This window comes from Stegostoma tigrinum, chromosome 34 (genome assembly GCF_030684315.1).
Source record: "Stegostoma tigrinum isolate sSteTig4 chromosome 34, sSteTig4.hap1, whole genome shotgun sequence".
NCBI lineage: Eukaryota > Metazoa > Chordata > Chondrichthyes > Orectolobiformes > Stegostomatidae > Stegostoma > Stegostoma tigrinum.
In genome coordinates, this window is record NC_081387.1 from 9,011,736 (window position 1) to 9,036,874 (window position 25,139).

Sequence of the window (25,139 nt, forward strand, 5' to 3'; positions counted from 1 at the left end):
TTTATAGTACTTTTCATAAATCCAATCGTATAGACATCTTTTCATTAAAAGCACAGTGGTCTGCAGACGTCTGCTTTCTGACAAAAAAATGTTGGATTTAGTTTGGTTTTGGAAGGACTCGCTAATCTTGATTTTTTTTTCTCTTGAAGTGCTACAGAAGTAGCAAATATCTTTCTACCTCTATTGTTTTGCTCCCAGTTGGTCTTTTTACTGATAAGTCAGATCGAAGACCAAAATCTGGCTTGATAGATATTTTTCTTGGGTTTAACAAAGTGTTCTTTCACTGAAATGCTGCAGATTAGTTTTTAATATTAAAGTAAAAGTTTATTAAGTAAAATAAATGAAGAAAACTTCAAATAAACCAAACTATTTATGGTAACACAAATTTAACAATTTAGAAATACATGGTAACATGCAATCCTTTTAATCTCAACAGTACTCTTTCATTTCCTTCTCTATTCCTTCTATAGGGTTTGACATACTGTGGTTTCAATTTCCATGTCTTGAGAATCACAAAGCCTCCTCTTTGAGTCTTCATTTAACTGAACTTGGATTTTCTCATCATCAACTAACCCTTTGAGAATTTTGTCTAAATGCTTCTGGTCCCATGACTTTAAAAACTAAAATCCTTAAATTCAGGTAACCTATTTCTTAAGAGTTCCAGACTATCTAATTTCTTCAGGAGCAACTGTCTTAAACATTCAGCTTCAGCCAAGACTTGTGCAAAAACTGCCAAATGGAAATTAAAAGCTTTTTTTTCCCACCTATGGGAGTTTCTCCAAGCTAAAAAAAAAATTTCCAGAACTGTCTACAGTGAAATCTTACTGCTTGATTGTTTACTTTGTGTATTCTTACAACAAAAAATAACTCCACAAGCCTCCACGAGCTCTTTCTCAGTCTGCTTCTTTTAAAGAGCCTCACTGTGTACAGAAATACTTATGAACTAATTATTAAACCCCTTCAAGCACACAGTCCAAAACCGACATGCCACTAATTGAAGAGTCAGATCCTAATATCTATATAACACACACATTGTGTTAAGCTTTTTTATCCAAAAAATATATATAAAGTCTGCACCTTTCATCACACTCACAACTGAACTTGCTAAACTACCACCAATCTTATATCTCACGATGCCATACCACTGACTAGCCACCATCACTGAATATCCCAGCCCATTGATTGTTCCACACCACCATTTATCCTTCCCTGCTGACCATCCCATACCACTGACCAACTTACATCATTGACCATCCCTTACCACTGACAATTCTGCTCTATGGACCATCTATTACCAGTCTACTGACCATCCCACATTATCGATATCCAGGGCATGCCCCATTCATGCCTCTCTCAATCTACACCACTGCTTATTCGCCACAACTGACCATCACACATCATCGTCCATCTCATCTTGGTGACTACTGAAGAATTCAAGAGGACCTGTCAGGAACAGAACCAGACAAACAAAAAAATGAGGTATCAACATGGTGTTGCTACACGAAGAACTAATTGTGTGCCAAGTAGCATAAGCAACAAGTGATCGATAAGGTTTAATGACTGCAGAACTAGTAGATAAGAGCTGATCATTCATCTCAGCCTTTTCCAGAGGGCATTTTCTTCACTGATGTTTGTTTTCAACCAATTTGATTCACTCCACATGATGCCAAGAAATGGTTGGAGGCACTGATACAGCAAAGGCTATGGCCCTGATAGCATTCCAGCATTACTTATGAAGATTTGTTCTCCCAAACTAGCTCTGCGCTTATGCTACAACACTGATATCTGTCTGACAATGTGGAAACAAAAAGCATGATAAATTTAATCTGGTCAATTACTGCCCCACTCTTGATCATCAGTAAAATGATGGGAACTTTCATCAACAGTGCTATCAAGCAGCACCTGCTCACCAATAAACTGCTCAGCGATGCCAGGAACACTCAGCTCTTGGCCTCATTCCAGCCTTGGTTCAAACATGGACAAAAAGAGTTGAATTTCAAGGTGAGGTGAGAGTGAGATTCCTTGACATCAAGACTGAATTTGACCGGGTGTAGCATTGAGAATTCTTTGCACAACTGGAATCAATGGGAATCAGGTGGAAAACTTTCTGCTAGTCAGACACATACCTGACACATAGGAAGATGGTTGTGGTTGTTGGAGGCTCATTACCATTATCCAGCCCTTACTACTGGCATTCCCACTCTATGGACCATTACTCACCACTCACAGTCCATCACTCACTGCTTTCAGCTGACATCCATGATTTTCCATCAAAGCTAACCTTCCCACACCATTGACCGTCACAAATCATTATCTGCCACTCATAACTCACCAGACCAGGTCACTGTCCACCACTCACCACTGGCTATCACACACCACAGCCCATTACTCAACACTTGCCATCTCACACCGATGCTTCACTATCCCCCAACGCTGATGAGCTCTTTCACTGCCCAACTGATACAACTCACAGTCCCAAATTCATGTTAATCCCACGCTTCTGTCCATCTCTCACTGCCCACTGTCACTCATCACTGTCAGTCCCACACCATTGTCCTTTCCACATCACTGACCATCCCAAACCATGGGCCATCTCATACCACTGTCATGGCACCCCCCACCCCCCCACCACGGGTTGGCAGCACAGTGAACTCAGTGGTTAGCACTATTGCCTCACCGCGCCAGGCATCCAGGTTCGATTCCAGTCTCGGACAACTATCTGAGTGAAGCCTGCACATTCTCCCCGTGTTTGCGTGGGGTTTCCCTGCGGGTGCTCCGATTTCCTGTCATAGCCTAAAGGTGTGCATGTTTGGTAGATTGACCGTGCTAAAGTTACCCATACTGTTCAGGTTAGGTGAGCTAGCCATGAGGAAATGCAGCGTTACAGGGATAGGATGAAGGGTTGAGGATGAGACTGGGTGGCATGCTCTTCGGTGGCTTGCAGTGGACTTGTTGGGCCGAATGGCCTGTTCCTACACTGTGGGATTGTAAAACTACTGACCTTCCCACACCGCTGCCTGTCCTCACTGCTCGCAATTTTCCACAGATGCCCATCCCACACTATTGTCCACCTCTCACCCCATCGAGGATTTCATACCAGGCACTCCCCCTGGCCCACTGCTCCCTCTCACCAAACCGCCCATCACAGAGCGTGGTCTCACTGCCCTCCCCCATCAGCGACTCTATGCTTCCGCGCTTCCTCCTATTGTCGAATGTTTCGCTGCGTTTCTCAACCTAACACTGTTGCCGTTGGCTTTCTAACGAATTGTGAATTATTCGGCAGATTCCACTCAGTCACTTACTTCAGGGAAAAGGTTCATCTTAGCTTTCCTTCAAAACTATGACAGTTCTGCTGTTCTCACCATGCACGTTGTCACTTATGACAGACCGACAGTAGTAACAATTTCCGTTGCGGAGCCGTATTATAGCCGCTCAGTGCTGATAGCGAAGAACAGCACCGGCACTATAGTTCTGAATTCCACCTACATGCTGTCGGGTAACCAAATGTCCAAAAGTGCCATTACCGTGATATCGAACGAAGACATCACCGTCATCGCGCTAAATGGGAGGTCGAAGACTTATGATACATTCCTAACGTTGCCAACCCCCGTGTTGGGTACCAAATACTATATTATCACCTACAGTGTAGACAGTCTGTATAACGTGAAGCAGTTCGCCATCGCTAACAGCAATGAGAATGCTCTGATCACCATCAGGGTCTGTGGTTCTCTGAGCTTCAATGGGACCAAGTACAGCGACAAAGACTCGTTCTCGTTCCTCATGGAGCCCAACGAGGTGGTTCAGTTTCAGAGCGAGATTGACCTGACCGGGACCAAGATCGTGGCTTCAAAGCCGGTGGCTGTCTTCAGCGGGGACCAGTGCATCACCGTTCCGCCCAGCAACTGCGACCACGTCGGGGAGAATCTGTACCCGGTGGACAAGTGGTCCGATTCCTTCATCATCTTCCCCCTCATGAAGAAGAAGAAGCAGGATATCATCACCGTCGTCGCCTCAGAGAACGACACCACCGTGAACGTTCACACGGAGGCAGGCGACCAGCAGTTGCTCCTTCAGGAGTCAGCTCACTGCAACCTGACCGTGACCGGAGGGATGGCCCTGAGCTCCGACAAGCCCGTCATGCTCATTTATTTCTTCACCGGGGGTAGTAACTCCATAGTGTCGACGTTTGACCCCTTCCTGCTGACGGTCATCCCGTCCATCTTCTTCAGCAATTCCTACGCCTTCGTGACCATGCAGAGTCTGTTCAATTACCTCCTCGTCATTTCACTGGGGCACAACGGCGCCGACATTGAGTTGGACGGCGCCCTGCTCAGCGCGTACGCCTCCGAAATTTTGACCTTCGCCGGCTTCACGGCCGTCAGGATCTACCTGGGCGAAACCGGGAGGCGACATCTCATCTCGCACCCTTCCGCTCACTTCGCCATCTACGTCTACGGCATCGGACGTGCCGAGTCCTACGGCTACCCGATGGGCAACATACGGCCGCCCGCCAGTAAGTGTCTCCTCGCTCCACATGGGGTAGCTTTGGGGGTGAACTCCCCGGGCTAGGGTCTGGGAAGTGTTTGTTCAAATACACGCCCACAGCCCTTGGTGGAGTTTAACTTCCATTCAGCTGTGGGTCAGGGTTAGGGTTAGTGTTAGATTTAAGTTTAAGGTTAACATTAGGGTTAGGGTTAGGGTTTGGATTTGGGTTAAGGTTGGGAATAGGGTTTCTGTCAGTGTTACATTTAGCGGCAGTATTGGGTAAGGGTTAGGGTTTTGTTTAGGGGGTGCCAGGGGAGCCAGCCAGAACTGTAACTCACTGATGGTGACTATAAAACAGTCATAGATATTGGCAGGAACCCCAAATGCCCTCATGCATGTTGTCTGGGCCCAATACTCCCCTTGTTCTGGTGCACATCAGCTTCCATTTAAAGGTTAAAGGGACACTGTCTCTAATGAGGGATAGGTGACTGTTGGTGATTTAACCCTAAGGGTCGCCCAGGTGAGGGGAGAGTTTGAAAAGGAGAGTTCTTCATGGTGACTTCAGCTGGTGTGGGAATTGAAAGTCCTCACTGTTGGCATCACTTTGTATTGCAATCCAGCCCGTTAGCCAACGGAGTTAACTAATCCCCACCGCCCCGACAATTTCCTCTCAACTCAAATGGGCACAAGGGCAATTTGGGGTGAGAAATTGGTGCAGGCTGTGCCACGAATGCCTAAATTCCATTAAAATGTAGAGGGGAGTGACAAATAGGTAATGTAGGGTTAGAAATGGCTGCATTAAGTCAATGGTTCTCAAAGCATGGTCCTGCAGGCGGCGAACAGTTTGTTTGAAGAAGTAGCCATGGGACAATGTATGATAGAACATGTCAGAATCTTTATCCCAATGACAGTTTCATGACCAGATGTGTGACCACCAACAACATAGACTTTACAATCCTGATTTCTATTACTATGACAACCCCAAGATTGAAATTCCAACACTGGGGGCTAAAAACAAAGCTGGATTTGACTGTCCAGCTCAACTGAAGGCTAATGCGCTCCAAATGCCACTTCATTACTATCTGAGCAACAGCAGGGCCAATCGCTCCATTAATTCTGATGGGTGTCTTCACCCAGCCAAGTGGAAGGGAGCGTGAGTGTGGTGAGGGGTGAGGCTGGCAGCTTTCCCACTGATGAGAATGTTTGAGAGCCATTGGGTTCTCAGGAATCAAGGTAGGAAGGCGATTATTTTTATTGCTCAGGGTTTTCTCTCTGTCCTACCTGTGTGTGGATCGTGGACCCCACAGAAAGGATCAGGGCTGTTGAAATGGCCTTGTCTGATGAACGTGCCACGGCCGCCCATGATATAGCCGTCCTCTATTTAGTCTGATTGAAGCCATTGGAACTGAATATCAGATGACAGATATAACCGCAAACCAATTCCAATAACTAGAAAGAAACAAAAATGGAAATCTCTGGAGAGACTCAACAAGGCTGGCGACACCTGTGCAGGCAGAGCAGAGTTAATACCTCAAGTCATGCTTGCCATTAGGTTAGCATATTGTTTTAATTTCAGGTTTATTTGGAATTCAAGCTTTGTCAGCACCTGAAGTATATTTTGAATTGAACAATAATTGGAGTTTTCAATCACGGGTCTAGTTACACTACTATGATACTGCCACTTCTCAAGTATATTGCATTCAACATAGAACATAGAACATAGAACATAGAACAGTACAGCACAGAACAGGCCCTTCAGCCCACAATGTTGTGCCGACCATTGATCCTCATGGATGCACCCTCAAATTTCTGTGACCATATGCATGTCCAGCAGTCTCTTAAATGACCCCAATGACCTTGCTTCCACAACTGCTGCTGGCAACGCATTCCATGCTCTCACAACTCTCTGCGTAAAGAACCTGCCTCTGACATCCCCTCTATACTTTCCACCAACCAGCTTAAAACTATGACCCCTCGTGCTAGCCATTTCTGCCCTGGGAAATAGTCTCTGGCTATCGACTCTATCTATGCCTCTCATTATCTTGTATACCTCAATTAGGTCCCCTCTCCTCCTCCTTTTCTCCAATGAAAAGAGACCGAGCTCAGTCAACCTCTCTTCATAAGATAAGCCCTCCAGTCCAGGCAGCATCCTGGTAAACCTCCTCTGAACCCTCTCCAAAGCATCCACATCTTTCCTATAATAGGGCGCCCAGAACTGGACGCAGTATTCCAAGTGCGGTCTAACCAAAGTTTTATAGAGCTGCAACAAGATCTCACGACTCTTAAACTCAATCCCCCTGTTAATGAAAGCCAAAACACCATATGCTTTCTTAACAACCCTGTCCACTTGGGTGGCCATTTTAAGGGATCTATGTATCTGCACACCAAGATCCCTCTGTTCCTCCACGCTGCCAAGAATCCTATCCTTAATCCTGTACTCAGCTTTCAAATTCGACCTTCCAAAATGCATCACCTCGCATTTATCCAGGTTGAACTCCATCTGCCACCTCTCAGCCCATCTCTGCATCCTGTCAATGTCCCGCTGCAGCCTACAACAGCCCTCTACACTGTCAACGACACCTCCGACCTTTGTGTCGTCTGCAAACTTGCTGACCCATCCTTCAATTCCCTCATCCAAGTCATTAATAAAAATTACAAACAGTAGAGGCCCAAGGACAGAGCCCTGTGGAACCCCACTCACCACTGACTTCCAGGCAGAATATTTTCCTTCTACTACCACTCGCTGTCTTCTGTTGGCCAGCCAATTCTGTATCCAAGCAGCTAAGTTCCCCTGTATCCCATTCCTCCTGACCTTCTGAATGAGCCTTCCATGGGGAACCTTATCAAATGCCTTACTGAAGTCCATATACACCACATCCACAGCTTGACCCTCATCAACCTTACTAGTCACATCCTCAAAAAACTCGATAAGGTTTGTAAGGCATGACCTACCCCTCACAAAGCCGTGTTGACTGTATTTGATCAAGCCATGCTCTTCCAGATGGTCATAAATCTTATCCCTCAGAATCCTTTCTAACACCTTGCAGACGACAGACGTGAGACTTACCGGTCTATAATTGCCGGGGATTTCCCTATTTCCTTTCTTGAAGAGAGGAATTACATTTGCCTCTCTCCAGTCCTCAGGTACGACTCCAGTGGAGAGCGAGGATGCAAAGATCTTCGCAAGTGGCGAAGCAATTGCATTTCTCGCTTCCCAAAGCAGCCGAGGACAAATCTGATCCGGGCCTGGCGACTTGTCAATCTTAATGTTTGACAAAATTTTCAGTACATCAGCTTCCTCTATCTCTATCCATTCCAGCATGCACACCTGCTCTTCAAAGGTTTCATTCACTACACAGGTCGTTTCTTTCGTAAAGACAGAAGCAAAAAACTCATTTAGGGCTTCCCCTACCTCCTCAGGCTCCACACACAAGTTCCCTATGCTATCCCTGATCGGCCCTACTCTTTCTTTGACCATTCTCTTATTCCTCACGTAAGTGTAAAATGCCTTTGTGTTTTCCCGGATTCCTTCTGCCAAGCCTTTCTCGTGCCCCCTCCTGGCTCTCCTCAGACCATTTTTGAGCTCCTTCCTTGCCTGCATGTAATCCTCTCTAGCTGAACTTGACCCTAGCTTCCTCCACCTTATGTAAGCTACCTTCTTCCTTTTCACTAGAAGCTCCACCGCTCTCGTCATCCAAGGTTCCTTTATCTTACCCCGTCTTGCCTGTCTCAGAGGGACATATTTACTCATCACTCCCAACAACTGTTCCTTAAACAGTCTCCACATGTCTATAGTTCCCTTAGCATGGAACAACTGCTCCCAGTCCATGCTTCCTAACTCGTGTCTAATCGCATCATAGTTTCCTCTTCCCCAATTAAATATCCTCCCATTCTGCCTAATCCTCTCCTTCTCCATAGCTATGTAGAATGAGAGAGTGTTATGGTCACTATCACCAAAATGCTCTCCCACCACAAGATCTGATACCTGCCCCGGCTCGTTTCCGAGCACCAAGTCTAGAATGGCCTCTCCCCTCGTCGGCCTGTCAACGTACTGTGTTAGGAAACCCTCCTGAACACACCTTACAAAAACAGCTCCATTCAAATCTTCTGCTCGGAGGAGGTTCCAATCAATATTAGGAAAGTTAAAGTCACCCATTACAACAACCCTACTGCGTCCACACTTTTCCAAAATCTGTCGACCTATGCTTTCTTCAATCTCCCTGCTGCTATTGGGGGGCCTGTAGTAAACCCCTAACGAGGTGACTACTCCCTTGCTGTTCCTAATTTCCACCCATACTGACTCAGTAGGCAGATCTTCCTCGACAATGGAAGCTTCTGTCGCTGTGATACCCTCTCTGATTAGTAGTGCTACACCCCCTCCTCTTTTTCCCCCCTCCCTATTCTTTTTAAATGTTCTAAACCCTGGAATATCCAGCAACCATTCCAGCCCATGAGAAACCCATGTCTCTGTTATGGCCACAACATCATAGCACCAGGTACTGATCCATGCTCTAAGTTCATCACTTTTATTCCTGATACTCCTTGCATTAAAGCAAACACACTTTAACCGATCCCTTGGTTCCTTCCCAGGAAAATCCTTCCCACTAGCTGGTCTACCTCTTGCTACTGCCTCACCTGCATCAACGCTCACCTCTGGTATACAGCTCAGGTTCCCACCCCCCTGCCATACTAGTTTAAACCCTCTCGAACTACTCGAGCAAACCTTCCACCCAGGACATTGGTCCCCTTCCAGTTCAGATGCAACCCGTCCTTCTTGTACAGGTCCCACCTTCCCCAGAAGGCATCCCAATTATCAACATATCTGAAACCCTCCCTCCTACACCAGCTGCGTAGCCACGTGTTCAGCTGCGCCCGCTCCCTGTTCCTCACCTCGCTATCTCGTGGCACCGGTAGTAAACCAGAGAACACTACTCTGTTCGTCCTGCTCTGCAGCTTCCATCCTAACTCCCTGAAATCACTTTTTATATCCTCAAACCTATTTCTGGCTATATCATTTGTGCCAATATGTAACACGATTTCTGGCTGTTCACCCTCCCCTTTCAGAATTTTATACACCCGATCGGAGACGTCCCGGACCCTGGCACCAGGGAGGCAACATACCTTCCGGGAATCCCGATCTTGCCCACAAAATCTCCTGTCGATTCCCCTAACTATCGAGTCCCCTACCACGAGTACTTTTCTATTCTGCCCCCTTCCCTTCTTTGCCACAGTGTCAGGCTCAGTGCCAGAGAACTGACTACTATGGCTTTCCTCTGGTAGGTCAACCCCCCCAGCAGTATCCAAAACGGTATACTTATTGCTGAGGGGAATGCCCACAGGGGATCTCTGCACTGTCTGTCTGTCGCCTTTCCTCCCCCTAACTGTAACCCATCTATCCTTGTACTGAGCCTTAGGAGTGACCAAGTCCCGGTAACTCCTCTCAATTACCCCCTCTGCCTCCCAAATGATCCGTAGTTCATCCAGCTCCAGCTCCATTTCCCTAACACGGTTTTCAAGGAGCTGTAGCTGGGTGCACTTCCCGCAGATGTAGCCAGCGGAGACGTGTGCCACATCTCCCAACTGCCACATTTTGCAGGAGGAGCAAGCAACTGCCCTAGCATCCATACCCCACTAATCTGAACACCCACTCAATACTAAAGCAGAAAGCTCACTTCAAGTAATAATAACAAATTAATAACAAACTTATGTTCAATAGAGAAAGTTTAGAATGAACCTTACCTTATTAACTAGGTTAGAGGAGGAGGGCGGGTGGGAGACACTACAGTTGTAGAGTCTCGGGTTTACATACATTTCTTAGTTTTCAATAAACAACAAAAAATTTATTCTTTACATTTTAAGGTGAGAATATTCATCATAAAAGCTTTGGGAAGTCAATTGGGTGGGTGGGTGAGCGGGGTGGAATGTGTTGGATGGATTGTCTGAAGGCCAATAGCTTAAATTACTTAGACAAGAATAATTTAAAACATCCAAATCCTTAAATTGGCCAAGAAAATAATATTCTCTGCAACATGTATGTATGAAGCAGATGTGTCTTGTCAACTATGATCTTATATTTCGGCTCTAGTTGATAATCTCATGAAACTGTGCAGAACTGAGCAGAAAGAACCCCAATTGTCATTGAGGCCTGCAGAATTCCGGGAGTGTTTGACAGTGGAAGGTTGCCTGGAGAGCCTTATGCCAGGGCAGAGCAGCCCACCGCTTTGGATTGGCATCTAGAGAAAGTTGTTGCCTTCAGAGGGTTGTGAAGGCTTTTAATAACTGTGAAGGCTCAGTCGTTCAGTTTGTTCAAGGCTGAGATGATAGACCTTTGGACTCGAATGGAATCAGTAGGGGATAAGATAGGTAAATGAAATTGAAGTGAATTCACTGTGATATCAGATGGTGGACCAGGCTTAAGGATCCGTATGTAATCATCAAGGATTAATTCCAGCAGATACATTATTTAGGGGCGGTGATAGCCTTGTGGTATTATCACTGGACTGTTAACCCAGAGACTCAGGTACTGTTATGGGGACTTGGGTTCACTCCATTTGGTCATCTTTGCCCACTGGCATAATCGATCTACATCTTGTCGTAGCCTCCTTGTGTCTTCTTCACGATTTACTTTCCATCTGATATTTTGCCACAAATTTGGGAATTCTCTTTTCCTTTAACGACATAATTTCTATAAAATGTAAATAATTGGGGTCCCATAGCCGATTCCCAATGGCATTGATAATTACATCTTGCCAAACGTTGCTCCTTGTGCCACCTAATCATCTATCCATGCCAGATTGCTATCCCCTACCCTATGCTTTTTATTTATTTTCCACGCTAACTTTTGATGAAACAAAAATGAAGTTGCTGGAAAGCTCAGCAGGTCTGGCAGCATCTGTGGAGGAGAAAACAGAGTTAATATTTTGGGTCCGGTGACGCTTCCTCAGAACTTTTGATGAGACGCTTTGTAATTGATAACTCCAGGTTGAGTACAGTCACTGGTCCTCCTTTATCCACAGCATTTGTTACCTCTTCAAAAAACTCAAATAGATAGGTTAATTACGAATACTCACCCAGAAATTCACGTGACCCTACTCCACTTCCTAATTTGTTATTGCTCCTGCAATATTATTTATATTCTCTACAGCGAAGTTTGGGGCAAATTATCTATTCGATTCATCGGCCATTTCCTTATTTTATTTTTATTACTTCTACTGATTCATTTCATATAGGACTAATGTTCACTTTGTTATCTCTTTTCTTTAAATATTCATAGAAAATCTTACAATCAGTTTTTCATATTTCTGGCTACCTCTCTCTTGTACTCTAGCTTTTCTTCTTTATTAACTTCTTGTTTTTGTTTATTATATTCTGTCAAATCTTCTGCCTAGCCGCCAGTATGAGCACAATTATGCGTGTTTCCTTTCAGTTTAAAATTTTCTCTAACATTTCAAGGCAACCACACATGCCAGATACAGCTCTTGGAACTTTTCTTTCTCCTCAACATGTATCTACCCTGCGTATTTAGAAGTATCCTCTTAAATGGCTACAGCTGCACCACTATTGCCCTTAAACTGTGCATTAGATGCCTCTGCTTTAAGCTCTCATAATTTTCCTTACTTAAAAGAAGTCTTAGATCCACTCCTTTCTCCCTCAAGCTGAATGTAAAATTCAATCTGTAATTGTCCATGTGCATGACAAATTTATTAATTAATGCTTCTCCAGTGCACAAAACCTGATCTGCTCTTTGGTCACCTTCAGAATGTACTGTCCTAAGTAACTGTCCTTGAAACATTCCATGAACTCCTAAACAATCTTTGCTCATCTGACCTTTCCAGCTGATGTATGGAGTTAAGGCCACAGCCGATGCCATGTATGGGATATTGAGGAGAATGGGATACAGAGTAGACTGTTTAGGACTGAGATTAATAGAGATTGCTTCATTCACAGGCTGGTGAACCTTTGATCCTCTCTACCACAAACAGCTGTGGAAGTGAATTCACCCAATGTATTTTAAAGCTAAATTGATTTTTACACTCTAAAGCCATCAAGATGTATGGGGAGAGAGCGGGAATAAGGCATGCAGGTAGAGGATGAGGAAGGATCAGGCTGAATGTTGGAGCAGACTCGATGTGTCAAATGGCCTACTCCTATTCCCATTCTCCGCACTTCTATAATCGCATTGAATCCCGAAGCAGGCTCAAAGGTCCCAGTGACTGACTCCTGCTTTTATTTCTTATGACCTTAAGGACTTATTCTTGTCAGTTTCAAATTCCATCTTGCATGCTGCATGCAAAATGAGTGGCAGTGTTTTGGCCACCCATTTTATACATAGGCCCACCTGCCGCACAATGTAAGCAGCAGATTGCTGCCTTTGCATCGTTTGACTGTCTATTATCAAGAGGGATCTGCAGTAAGGAGTGGAGATCATGATTGATCAAAACCTTATTTACCTATTTGTAGGGCGGCACGGTGGCTCAGTGGTATGCACTGCAGCCTCACAGCACCAGGGACCCGGGTTCAATTCCAGCCATAGGTGACTGTCTGTGTGGAGTGTGCACATTCTCCCCTTGTCTGCATGGGTTTCCTCCGGGTGCTTCGGTTTCCTCCCACAGTCCAAAGATGTGCAGGCTAGGTGGATTGGCCATGCTAAATTGCTCGTAGTGTTCAGGGGTGTGTGGGTTATAGGGGAATGGGTCTAGGTGGGACACCTCAAAGTGCAGTGTTGATGTGTTGGGTCAAAGGGCCTGTTTCCACACAGTAGGGAATCTAATATAATCATATTTTAGGAAGGTGTTAGGGCTTTTGAGAGTGTGCAATGAGATTCACCAGAATGGATCCAGGGATTTTTTTTTAAATCATGAGGTTAGTTTGAAAATGTTTGGGCTACTCTGCTTGAAGCAAATGCAGCTGAGTAGATATTTTATAGAGGTGTGTGAGAACATGATAGAGTCTACATAAGGTAAGCAAAGAAATGATGCCTCAGTTAACCAAAAATACAAGGACCAGGAGACACAGATTTAACGTTTTGGATAAGCATTTTAAGGGGAGTGTAGGGAAATGCATTTTTTTTAACACAGGAAGATATAAAGATCTAGAGCTGGCTGCCTGTGAAAGCAGTAGAAGTAGAGATGATCAGTGATTTCCAATGGAAATTGAACAGGCAATTGAGAGAAATACAATTGCCGGGCTATGGGGATGGAGCAGAGGCTTGGAACTGAGCGGATTGCTCTATAGAGAGCTGGCACAGAGTCAATGGGCTGACTGGCCATAATGGCTCTGTGAGGATCCTCTCCGACTCCTCAGACAATTTCCCACAACCAATTGGGTCGCAAGGTGGCTCAGTGATTAGCACTGTTGCCTCACAGCATTAGGGACTTGGGTTCGATTTCCATCCTTGGCGACTTTCTGTGTGGAATTTGCGTGTTCTCCTCGTGTCTGCATTTTTTTTTCTCTGGGTGCTCTGGTTTCCTCCCACATCCCAATGATGTGCAGGTTGGTTGGATTGCTGAATTGTCCATGTGCAGTCTAGGTGGATTAGCCATAGGAAATGTGGAGTTACAGGAAATGTGGGTAGGGGTGGGCTGATGCTCAGAGTGTGGACTCAATGCCCTAAGTGGTCTGCTTCCACACGTTAGGGATGCTATGATTCAAGCTTTGCCCTCCTTGAATAGATATGATTGGAATGAAAAACCATTTCTTCCCCTCCTGGATGCAATGCTAACCATTCAATCCTATTTTTTTTAGAAGAGGAAAAATGGGGCTCATTGACGTGCCTACCCCAGGCTGCTGTGTACACCCTGCCATCCAGTGTGCTCGTCAGTGCCAAGTTATCGACGGCTGACGTGCATCTCATTGATCCGACGTGCCATGCTGACCAGAGAGATGAGAACTGGGTCATCATTACAGCTCCATTTAATTCCTGTGGCACCACAATTGTTGTACGTGGGTATTGCTATTCCTGGGATTCACGTGGAGGCTTTGCAGGTTCCAGTCATTTGGAAAATCTGAGAGTAGAATGGGTCTGAATTGGTGGGATTGATCTGAAATTGCAATGCCCAATTAAGGGGAAACATTAGGGTTCTATCTGCAGTGTTGTGTTTTTGTAATGATTTCATTAATTGCTAATGAGAATACATGAAAGAGGATAAAGGTGGCAAAGTCTTTGGGTTAATAATTCAGCTCTTCAGGTTAATATTTTGTGGACATGGCTTTGAATCTCATCATGGGAGATAGTACAGTTTCAATCAAAGAGTTATTTCCTGGTTTGTGAGAAGCTAATTTCACTAACGTCCTTCAGAGAAGGCAAATCTGCTGTCCTTACCTGATTTGGTCTACATGGTATTTCAGACCCACAACAATGTGTGTGACTCTCAACTAATCTCTGGGTGAGTAAGGATGGGCAATAAATGCCAGGGCTAGCCAACAACATCCATATCCCTTGAACATATGACAAAGACTACATAATATGGTAATTAGACTAGTTTTTCAAACGTGGCCTGTGTTTGCATTGTGTTTGATGGGAACCATACCAATATAAGTATATGAATGGGTGACTCATCTCTTGGAATCTGCTCCCCCGTTCTATAAGATCACGGCAGATCTGATTTTAGCCTCAAATCTGCATTCCTGCACACACCCAATAATCTTTCACCCCTTTGGCAAGCAAAACTCTATCTTACTTCTGCCTTAAAAGCATTGGAAGATTCAGCATCCGTTACCTTTTGAGGGAAGGAATTTCAAAAACTAACAATCCTCTGAGCGAAAAGTAACCATTAGCAGATTGTGGCGTTCAAAGTTGCTGGAAGGATTTGGTAGCAAGAGGTACTGAAGTCTTTTTTTAAATCCCTTGCAAGACTGCATTATGTTAATCCACTTGATGAAGCCTCAAGAAACTTTCAGATATAATTTTGCACTCAGTCTATGTCTCAATGTCTCATACATGTCATTTTCTTGGCAGAATGAGACTGGGAAGATAGCTTACTTCAACATAGTATACGGAACTGCCCCTCAAACCTCGATACATCGTCTCCAGATCAAACTCAATTGTGAGATGTTGACGGTTGAGAATATCACTATGGCATTTGTGCCCCGTACCCTGTACGCATCCCACGTGGGCCACTACAACATGTCATTTACGCTATTTCAGTCAGAAGCCTTCAACGACCCAGTTCTGGATTTCCCCTATGAAGTGGAACTGAACAGGACGCTGTTTGTTCAGATGAAGGCAGAAACCACTGATAAGGGAGTGGAGATATTTACCGAGAGCTGCGTGTCTGTCCCATCACTGAATGGCAATGTCGTAGCTTACACTATTATTGAAAATGGGTAAGCATTGCAGGTTTTGTTGGCACAGTGTTGGATATTTGTGCCCTGTATTAAGAGTTTGTTCTGGGCTTTCATTCTTGGGTTGCACTGTGCTCAGATTTGTACCAGTTGCGCTGACAATAACTCATAGAGTCATAGAGATTTACAGCATGGAAACAGACCTTTTGGTCCAACTTGCCCATGCTGACAAGATATCCTAATTTAATCTCTGACGTGTCAAGCCTAGACCCTGTCGTGTTCATCCAGCTCTACACTTTGTTGTCTCGGATTCTCCAGCATCTGCAGTTCCTGTTACCTCTGATTCTAATTTAATCTATTCATGTTTGCCAGCATTCGGCCCATATCCCTCGAAATTCTTCCTATTCATTTACCCATCTAGATGCCTTTTAAATATTATAATTGTACCAGCCTCCGCCACTTCCTCTGGCAGCTCATTCCATACATGCACCACCCTCTTCATGAAAAAAATGCCGCTAATGTCCCCTTTAAATCTTTCCCTTCTCGCCTTAAAATTATGTCCTCTAATTTTGGACTCTCCAGCCCAGAGGGAAAAACACCGCGATTATTCAGCCTACCTGTGCCCCTCCTGATTTTACCCCTCAGCCTCCAACACTCTTGTGGAAATAGTCCCAGCCCATTCGGCCTCTCACTATAGTTCAAGCCCTCCAACCCAGTAACGTTCTTGTAGTTCTTTTCCGAACCTTTTCAAGTTTAAAGTCCAAATAGAACATATCCTAATTCGCCACAGATTGTTAACAATCCGGGACAAAAAAAAATCACGTTCACACTAATATGTTATATCTTGGAGTTTTTACATCTATCATTATTTTGTCATAGGTAGTGAGTGTGTAATGGTAATTGCACTGGGCTAATTCCCTAGGATGGAGGGCAGATGGTGGTGAACCCCTCAATAGCTTCACTGTGTTTGCAAAAAATAATAAAAACAAGATTCCAGGGCAGGGAAGCTGGTCTTAGCAATGAAGCCAGTGGGTGACACACTGGTTCAGTAGTTCGCGCTGCTCCTCCCAGACCCAGAGGCCTGGGTGTGATTCCAGCCTCAGGCAACAATTCATGTGGAGTTTGTGCATTCCCCTCTGTCTGCATGAGTTTCCTCCTGGTGCTCTGGTTTTGTCTCACCGTCCAAAGATGTGCAGCTTAGGCAGATTGGTCATGGGAATTGCAGGCCGACAGGAATAGGGCGGGACAGTCTTTGGAGGGTTAGCACAGACACGGAGGGCCGAATGGTCTGCTTGCAGTCGGTGGGTATTCCATCATTCTAATGTCAATTTCCTAAAAAAATCCATTTGGTTCATTCCAGGACGTTAGCACTGCTAACTCTATTGATTCTACCTTCCACCGAGATCTGGTTGACTCTGAAACTATCCAGCAGCTCAAAGTCACTTCAGGAAGGACAGCAAAAGCTGCCTGCATACAATCAGCATTTTTTTTTTCAAAAGCATCAAAGTGACTCCACCTTCACCAGAGGAATGCATTCAAACAACTAGTGCAGATCAATTATAAGGCCAGAAAAGTGTAAGCCCGTCTTGTTCACAGAGATACCATCAGAGACAATAATTTGGTGCAGGTGGGTGGGGTGAAGACTCAATAGGTCGAAGGGCCTCTTCTGTGCTGTACATTCTATGACTGTCTGTGATACTAAGATGTGCTGCACAGAGAGACTAAATGTCAATATAATGTAGCTTCCGCTGTAATGAAGCAAGCATGGCCAATCAGTTGCATGTACTGCACTCCCACATTAACAGTGTGACAATGTTGGTTCGGAAATAAGTATTGTTGTTTTTTTGAAACAGAAACATTTTTCATATCTAACTGAGAAAACATAAACGTCTGACCTAAAAATGAAAGGCATCCCTGACAGAACGGCACTTTGAGATTTTGGCCTGTTACCGTTACCTGACTAACTCAACCACAGCAGCAATTCTGTGATTTAATCAGAAATCCCCCCGACTCACCCCCCTCCCCAAGCCAAGAGGGATATTCAACGTTGTTTACTCTCTTGCGTTTAATTGTCTACATTGCAAGTTCCATGTGGGAAATCATTATGACTACGTTTGAGTTAGAATTAAAATTGGAATTAGAATTTGAACTTGAATTTGAAACTAGCTTCACTGTCACTTGTACTCAAATGAGTGCAGTAAAACATTTATAAGTCACCACTACAGCACCATCTTAGGTACAAAGGTATCTCGATATAGATTTTTAAGTCGATATTACATATCAGCAATACAATGATTGAGATAATGAATAAACAGTGCACAAGCAGAGAAAACTAACTTTAATTAAAATATGTATGAAAGCTTTTCCAATGCAATCAAAATAATCAGTCAGTGAGCCCACTATCTCTATTGATGCACCAGCTCTTGTTAAGAGTGGCACAGTGGCTCAGTGTTTAGCGCTGCTGCGTCACAGTGCTAGGGACACATGTTTGATTCCACCCTTGGGCACCTGTCTGTGTAGAGATTGCTAATTCTCCCTCTGTGCATGAGGGTTTCCTCCAGATGTCTCATGTCCCCCCACAGTCCAAAGATGTGCAGGCTAGATGGATTAACTGTGCTAAATTGCCTGAAGTGTGCAGGCTAGATGGATTGGCCATGTGAAACACATGGTTGCAGTGATGGGGTGGGTCTGGGTGGGATGATCATTGGTGAGATGAAGGGCCTGCTTCCCCACTGTAGCGGTCCAATGAGAAAGGCATCAGTTAGGTCAGGACCTGATTTGTCCTGCACCTGAGGAATTGTAGTCTTTTCCCTGAATATGTCCAACCAGTGATTGTCATGGTTCTTTAGTTAATTCTCCTCTAGAGCAGTTCTCCTAGGAATGTAGGCCAATCAGCCCTTGAGCCTGTTCAGCAATTCAGCACAATGATGGCTGGTTTGTGGCCTAACTTCCTTTGGCTCATATCTATTAACAGCTTTGCTTAACAAAAAAATTACCCATCTCAGATTTAAAATCAACCACTGATTCAGCATCGACTTCCACTTGTGGAAGAGATTTCCAAACTCCTCCCACCCTTTTTGTGCAAAAGTGCTTTCTAACATCTCTCCTGAACAGTCTGGCCCCCATTCTCAACCATGTCCCCTAGTTGTACAATCCCTGACCATCCACCCCATTTTTTCCTGAATAATATCATGAAGACTTTGACCAGATCAACCCCTTAACTTTCTAAACTTGAGAGAAAATTGACCTAATTTGTATAATGAAAGCAAGAGAAAATGAAAATCAAAATTGCTGGATTTAGTTCTGTAGAAGTGTTGGTGGACCCTGAAACATTGACTCAGTTTCTCTCTCTACAAATGCTGCCAGACCTGCTACATTTCTCCAGCAATCAGCTTTTAATTTGCATAATCTATCCTCATAACCTAACCCCTAAAGTCCACATATAGTTCTTCTTGAGTTACCTTGTGCTCCATCCAAGGTCAATAAATCGTTCCCAAAATTTGGTGTCCAGATCTCTCTAAGACAGCTTGGTTCATCCAACATGATTCCAGTGTGCTTGAGAAATTGCTAACCCCACCCTCACCTAAAGGCTATTTTTTTAAAAAGCAAAGAACTGGAAATTAGAAGCAAAATAAGAAATATCCTGGAAAAAAAAACTCAACAGGTCTGGCTGCATCTGTGGAGAGAAAGCAGATCTAACCCTTCAGGTTCAGTGACTCTTTTTCAGAGGCAATGACAGCGGGAAAGGTTTGGTAGATGCTAGAGAAGGTAAGGAGAGGTGAAAGAGGAAAGGAATGAATGATAGAAGGAGATGGAGCCCAGAGAGAGAATGAACACAGTTGGGCAGGAATGGGTAAAGGTCAACCTAAGAGAATGAATTACTGCTAATGGGGACTGCTAATAGGTGACAAAGGGTTGTGTGTGGTAGCAATGCATATGGTAACAAAGCCTGATGTGTGGGAGTTGGGGTAAGGTCACAGTGCTCAAGCCTGACAATTGTTAAACTTGATATTGAATCGAGAAGGATTCAGGGCTGTTCTTCCAGCTTGTGCTGAGCTTCACTGGAGCCCTGTAGAAAGCTACAGGCAGAGATGTTGGCCAGGGAATAGAGTGGTATGTTCAGAATGCAGGTAACAAGAAGCTTGGATAACAGGAGATGGATGAACACAGCGAACCAGGCCGCATCGGAGGAGCAGGAAAGCTGACCCTTCCTGCCTGTCTGATGCTGCTTGGCCTGCTGTGTTCATCCAGCTCCACACCTGGTTATCTCAGATTCTCCAGCACGGGCAGTTCCTACTAGCACCAACAGGAAGCTCTGGGTCAGTTTTGCAGACGCTCTGCAAAGTGGTACCCAGTCTGCACTCCAATTCCCCAGTGTAGAGAAGACTACAATGTGAGCAGCGAATGCAGTGGACTAGATAGTGGAAAATGCAGGCAAGGTTCTGCTGCACCTAAAGCGTGTTGCTTTTCCTCAAGTAGTAGTCTCAGGCTGGTTTTCCCAAGAGCGGTCTGTGTTCTTCAGTGGGGACTAGCAGATCATTGATTCTTAAAGAGGCAGCTGAATAATGCTATATAATGCAGTAACAATGCACTTGCCCGGGCTGTGACTTGAAGACTTACCATGTGCCTTGCTTTGACTCCAGATCTGACTGCGATGTTTTCGGTTCTGCTTTGCGCTGTCTCTTGCAGTTGCGCCAGGGATCCTACACTCAGGTCACACCAGTCGAGTGATCCGAGGGAGCAGCGTTTCAGCTTCCACGTGTTTAAGTTTCACGACTATCCGAAGGTCTACGTGCTGTGTGAGGTGATAATCTGCCACAAGGGCTCGCTTCCCAATCGCTGTGCTCAGGGCTGCTTCCCGGCCAAACACAAGAGGGACCTCAGTACACGGGACAATAAAGTCAAGTCAGCTCGGCTGTCGCAGGGACCCATTGTCTTTCGCCGTGACTTTGAAGGTGGGTGATCGCTTGATTCAGTGTTGCAAACGTTGAGCCGGAAACAGAAGCGGTAATTGCTGGAGAAGCTCAGTAGGCCTGGCAGCATCTGTGGGGAGACAAAGCAGATGGAAAGCTTTTGGGTCCAGTGACCCTTCCTCAGAGCTACTTACAATTGCAAGTGAAGGGTAGCATCCCCAGTTTAATCTTTTCTTACTTAACCTATTTATCTCCTAAACAACCTATTCTGAGATGTAATTATGCCCCTCTGGAGCAGGTGGGCCTCCCTGTCTGGGGGTACGGACACTATCACTGTGCCACAGTGTTTTCCAGGTTATTTACAGAGATTGGATCAGAGACAATAGGTTGGTGTAGACAGGTAGTCTCAGACTCGATGGGCCAAAGAGCTTCTTCTGTGCTGTATGTCTCCCTCAAATCACTCTAAGACTTGCTGTACAGAGACTAAAGGCAAATATAATGTAGTCCCTGTTGCAATGCACAAAACATGTCCAATCGTTTGTACGCAGTGAGCTCCAGTGATTTACACTGGGACTGGTAATTACATTGATGAGGTTGATGGCATGGATGAGGTTGGTTGAGGAATAAGGTTTTCAGACTTCAGAGGATGTCTGTGCTGAGGAAGCTTCTTTGGAGCTGAAACATTAACCCTGCTTTCTCTCTCCAGACCCTGCCAGACCTGCTGGCTTTCCCCTGCTACTTCTGTCTTTATGTTTGTTTCAGTTGGGAACTGTTTCTTGGAGCCAGGGACTGTGGGTTCAGGGGTCCCACTGCCAGATCAGGCATGTTTATATCAGGCGGCCAGCATTGCCTTGCAGATCCTTCCAGCACACACTGACAACAGGAGGCTATGAGCAGAAGAGATTTCTGGTGTCACACAAAATGGAAAGTTAGAAGGCTGTACCAACACAGTCTGTCCCAGAGTCCGCTGACAGTGGTCTCTTCTCATGATTTGTACTTGTGCTTATATCAAGGCCCTACCCCACCAGTGCTCTGATCTGAAATAAAACTGGACTTCTGGACATTGGTAAATCTTGTTAATATAATAAATATTATATTAATAGGATGCATATTAATGATATTCAGTATTGTCTTGAAGCATGAATAATTGGTTTCAAAGCACAGCAACATGGATAATTTGTTTCTTCATATCCAGAAAGCTTCTTGCACACCATGCTTTTCTCTCCATCACCATGGTATTTTTTTTCCATCTATGAACCAACACCAGTTAAATCACCAGTTGATTGATTTGGCTGCAAAGCCCAAGACAATTAGAGGTTAGTGAGAGGTTGGGAAGGTGGGGTGATAGGGATTGGCACATATATCTACCAGATTAACTTAATACGCGTGACAAATGAATCATGCAGCTTCCAAAATCTGTGTTTTTCTTCTTGCATCAGAAGCTTTTTATTTCAAGCAGTGACAATGTTTCCTGGGCTAGTGACTGAGATATTTAGGGTACAACTCCAGTGTGGTTTTGTCTTTATTTATTGCAACAAACATCCTGCATTAGCAGTTAATGTGTTATGGATCAGATGAGACCCCTTCAAATTATTTCAAGAAGCTGACCTGGGCCCTAACTTTTATTTTTTTTATTTTAAAACATGAAGTGCCTTGTTCCAGATGTAATGCAATTGATTGAACACCTCAATGATAATCAAAACACAATTTCAGGGTTTGGGTGAAGATTTGTAGCTCGGGTGCTGATTGTAGATGTTGGTGCGTTCACTGAGTTGGGAGGCTTGTCAACTGACGTTTCATCCCCTTACTCAACCTCCTGTGAATCTTTAATGTCAGCTATCAAACCTCCAGCTCAGCGAACACACCAACATCTACAAAAAAAAATTATTTAAGCACTTTAGTCAAAATACAAATGAAAGAAAGAGGAATTTATAATAGAAACTCTATTGGAAAACTTAACAGAGTAATAGATACAGTAACCATTACTAATTAACTGTTCCAATACATTAACATCCTATAAATGCACCTCTTGGCAAAAAGGAAAATTCAAAAGGAATAGATTTGTCTCACAGGTAACCCAGCAGCAGAGAGAAACCCCAGCTTCTAGCTGTAACTGAGAGAGGGAATATATAGCTTCTACTTTTTCAAGCCCACAAAAAGCAACTGCATAAAACTAAACCTAAAAACTTTAAAAAAAAAGACAGACGGCATGATTTGTGGTCACACCCAGCCAGGTTGCCTCTATTGTTCCAGCTTTAACAGAAAAACAGCCTCTGAAACTGTTTACTTTCTTACAGACATCACGTGGCCTCTCGTTCAATCACTCTTTAAGGACCAAGCTTCAGTTCCACCCTCAGGCAACTGTCTGTGTGGAGTTTGAGCATTCTCCCTGTGCCTGCATGGGTTTCCTCTGGGTGCTCCGGTTTCCTTCCACAGTCACAAAAATGTGCATGTTAGTTGGACTGGCCATGCGAAAATGCCCTTTAGAGTCTAGTGCTGTGCTGAATAGGCGGATTAGCCATGGGAACTGCAGGGCTAAGCAGAGGGGAGGGTCTGGTTGGGACGCTGTTCAGAGGGTTGGTGTGGACTTAATGGGCCAAATGACCTGCTTCTACACTGTAGGGACAAAAACAAAGTTGCTGGAGAAGCTCTGCAGGTCTGGCAGCATCTGTAAAGGTAAAAACAGAGTTAATGTTTCGGGTCTGGTGACCCTTCCTCAGAACAGTTCTGAGGAAGGGTCACCAGACCCGAAACGTTAACTCTGTTTTTCCCTTTACAGATGCCAACAGACCTGCTGAGCTTCTCCAGCAACATTGTTTTTGTTCCTGATTTACAGAATCTTTCGGTTTTTATGCACACTGTAGGGATTCTAAGTGGTGGTATAAAGATGAATCTCTTCATTACATATGGATATAACAGTATGGAACAACACCAAACATTAGCTCAGTCCATTCTTGGCCCAATAAGTCACTTTAGTGTGGGAGGCTGGATCAAGTATCAGAGCTTTTACCGAGCTGTTTTCAGGGGTCAGTTGAATTTATGCTGCCTTTAAAAAGTGCCTCATTTATTTTCTTTGAACCAGATCTCATCCGCCTGCAGGTGAACTCAGAGAGGAGGGGGAGCAGCAGCTATGCCCCCATTCTTGGGGTACTTTCGGGGGGGTTTCTCATTTCCATCTTCGGCTTGATGTTCCAGAGAAGATACTACTTACACCAATTCCGCGGATTCAGGAGGATACCAAGTAGCTGAATGCTTTGTCTTAAAGCGAGCTCCGTGTCTGTTCCCTCATCTCTTTTAGTTGTGGCTTAAACTGTTCAGTAGAGCAATTGAAATCTTGATAGCAGTGGCCTTCCTCTCAACACTGAATGAATGATTATATAACATTGTGAATCACTCAAAAGCCTCATTAATTAGGTCTGATCATCAAAACTGCCGAAATTGTGGAAAAAAATCAGCAAATGCTTGATTACTGTAAGGCTGTAATTTTACAAAGTCTCAGCTGTCTGCATTCCGCTGAACTGAAATAAAATTGAGATATCATTGGCAACCCAGCTCATGGTCTCTTTCTGTAACTTCAAAACGGCTCGTGTAAATGGCTGCTTCTGTCAACCTTACACTGCCATCTGCGTGACCCAGCAACGCACAGAGTGAACCAGCCATCTCTGAGAAATGTGTTATGCACACCCCTGGAGCAGCTGGGCTTTGAACACTGGCCTCCTGGCTCAGAGGAAGGGAAAATACCACCGTGCTACAAGAGCTACACAATCATGTTACTGAACAGGTTGATGCAGAAATCATTGACTGGTGTGTTGAACACTGCTTATGTACGGACAGTTAGTCCAGTATCTGTATAAAGCAAAATGAGCTGGCCTAAGGAGTTCGCTTGTCACAGTCTGACCAGACTGAATGGGCGTTGCTGTTTTCTCAAAAGAGAGATGGCACTCTATTCTATGCCCTGGGCAATGGGAGTTGTGGAGAAAGGGAACCCTTCACACTAACGCCCAGGCACTTGCTGGGGGTTGGGGGGTGGGTGTCATTCTGCGTTGTCAGCCAGCTGTCCAGCCAACTGAGCTAACCACCCACCGTGTGCATCAGTAACATGGCAATTTTGCAGATGAATTTTGACCAACCTTTGCAAACAATAAGATGCTATCGCAGGATGTCTCGGGGATAAAGGGGGACCTTTCGGGTCTGCAATCTGATGGTGAGGTAGTGTGGTCATGTCACAAAAACAGAACGTGCTGGGGAAACTCAGCGGGTATGGCAGCATCTGTAGAGAGAAAATAAGAACCAACAGTCAGTGACCCTCTGTCATGATACTGGCTAATCCACAACCTCAGATCGATTTTCTGGAGATATGCGTTCAAATCCCCACCTCCAGTGAAATTTGAATTGAATAGGAAGCTAGCCCAGTTGTAAGCACTGGATATGTTTTTGTCAACAGTCAACTGATTCAGG

The 25,139-nt window shown here is 44.7% G+C and overlaps 1 protein-coding gene across 1 annotated transcript in view; it reads left to right on the forward strand.

Annotated features, from left to right (window-relative positions):
• Positions 1-24,195, forward strand: part of LOC125467729 (IgGFc-binding protein-like) — a 61,586-nt gene extending 37,391 nt beyond the window's left edge. The window contains exons 3-7 of the mRNA XM_048563889.2: positions 3,284-4,513; positions 14,230-14,423; positions 15,443-15,810; positions 20,458-20,723; positions 23,764-24,195. Coding sequence (XP_048419846.1) covers positions 3,284-4,513; positions 14,230-14,423; positions 15,443-15,810; positions 20,458-20,723; positions 23,764-23,930 — 2,225 coding nt within the window. The 3' untranslated portion in view covers positions 23,931-24,195. The remainder of the gene's footprint in view (positions 1-3,283; positions 4,514-14,229; positions 14,424-15,442; positions 15,811-20,457; positions 20,724-23,763) is intronic.
• Positions 24,196-25,139: the final 944 nt, after the last annotated feature.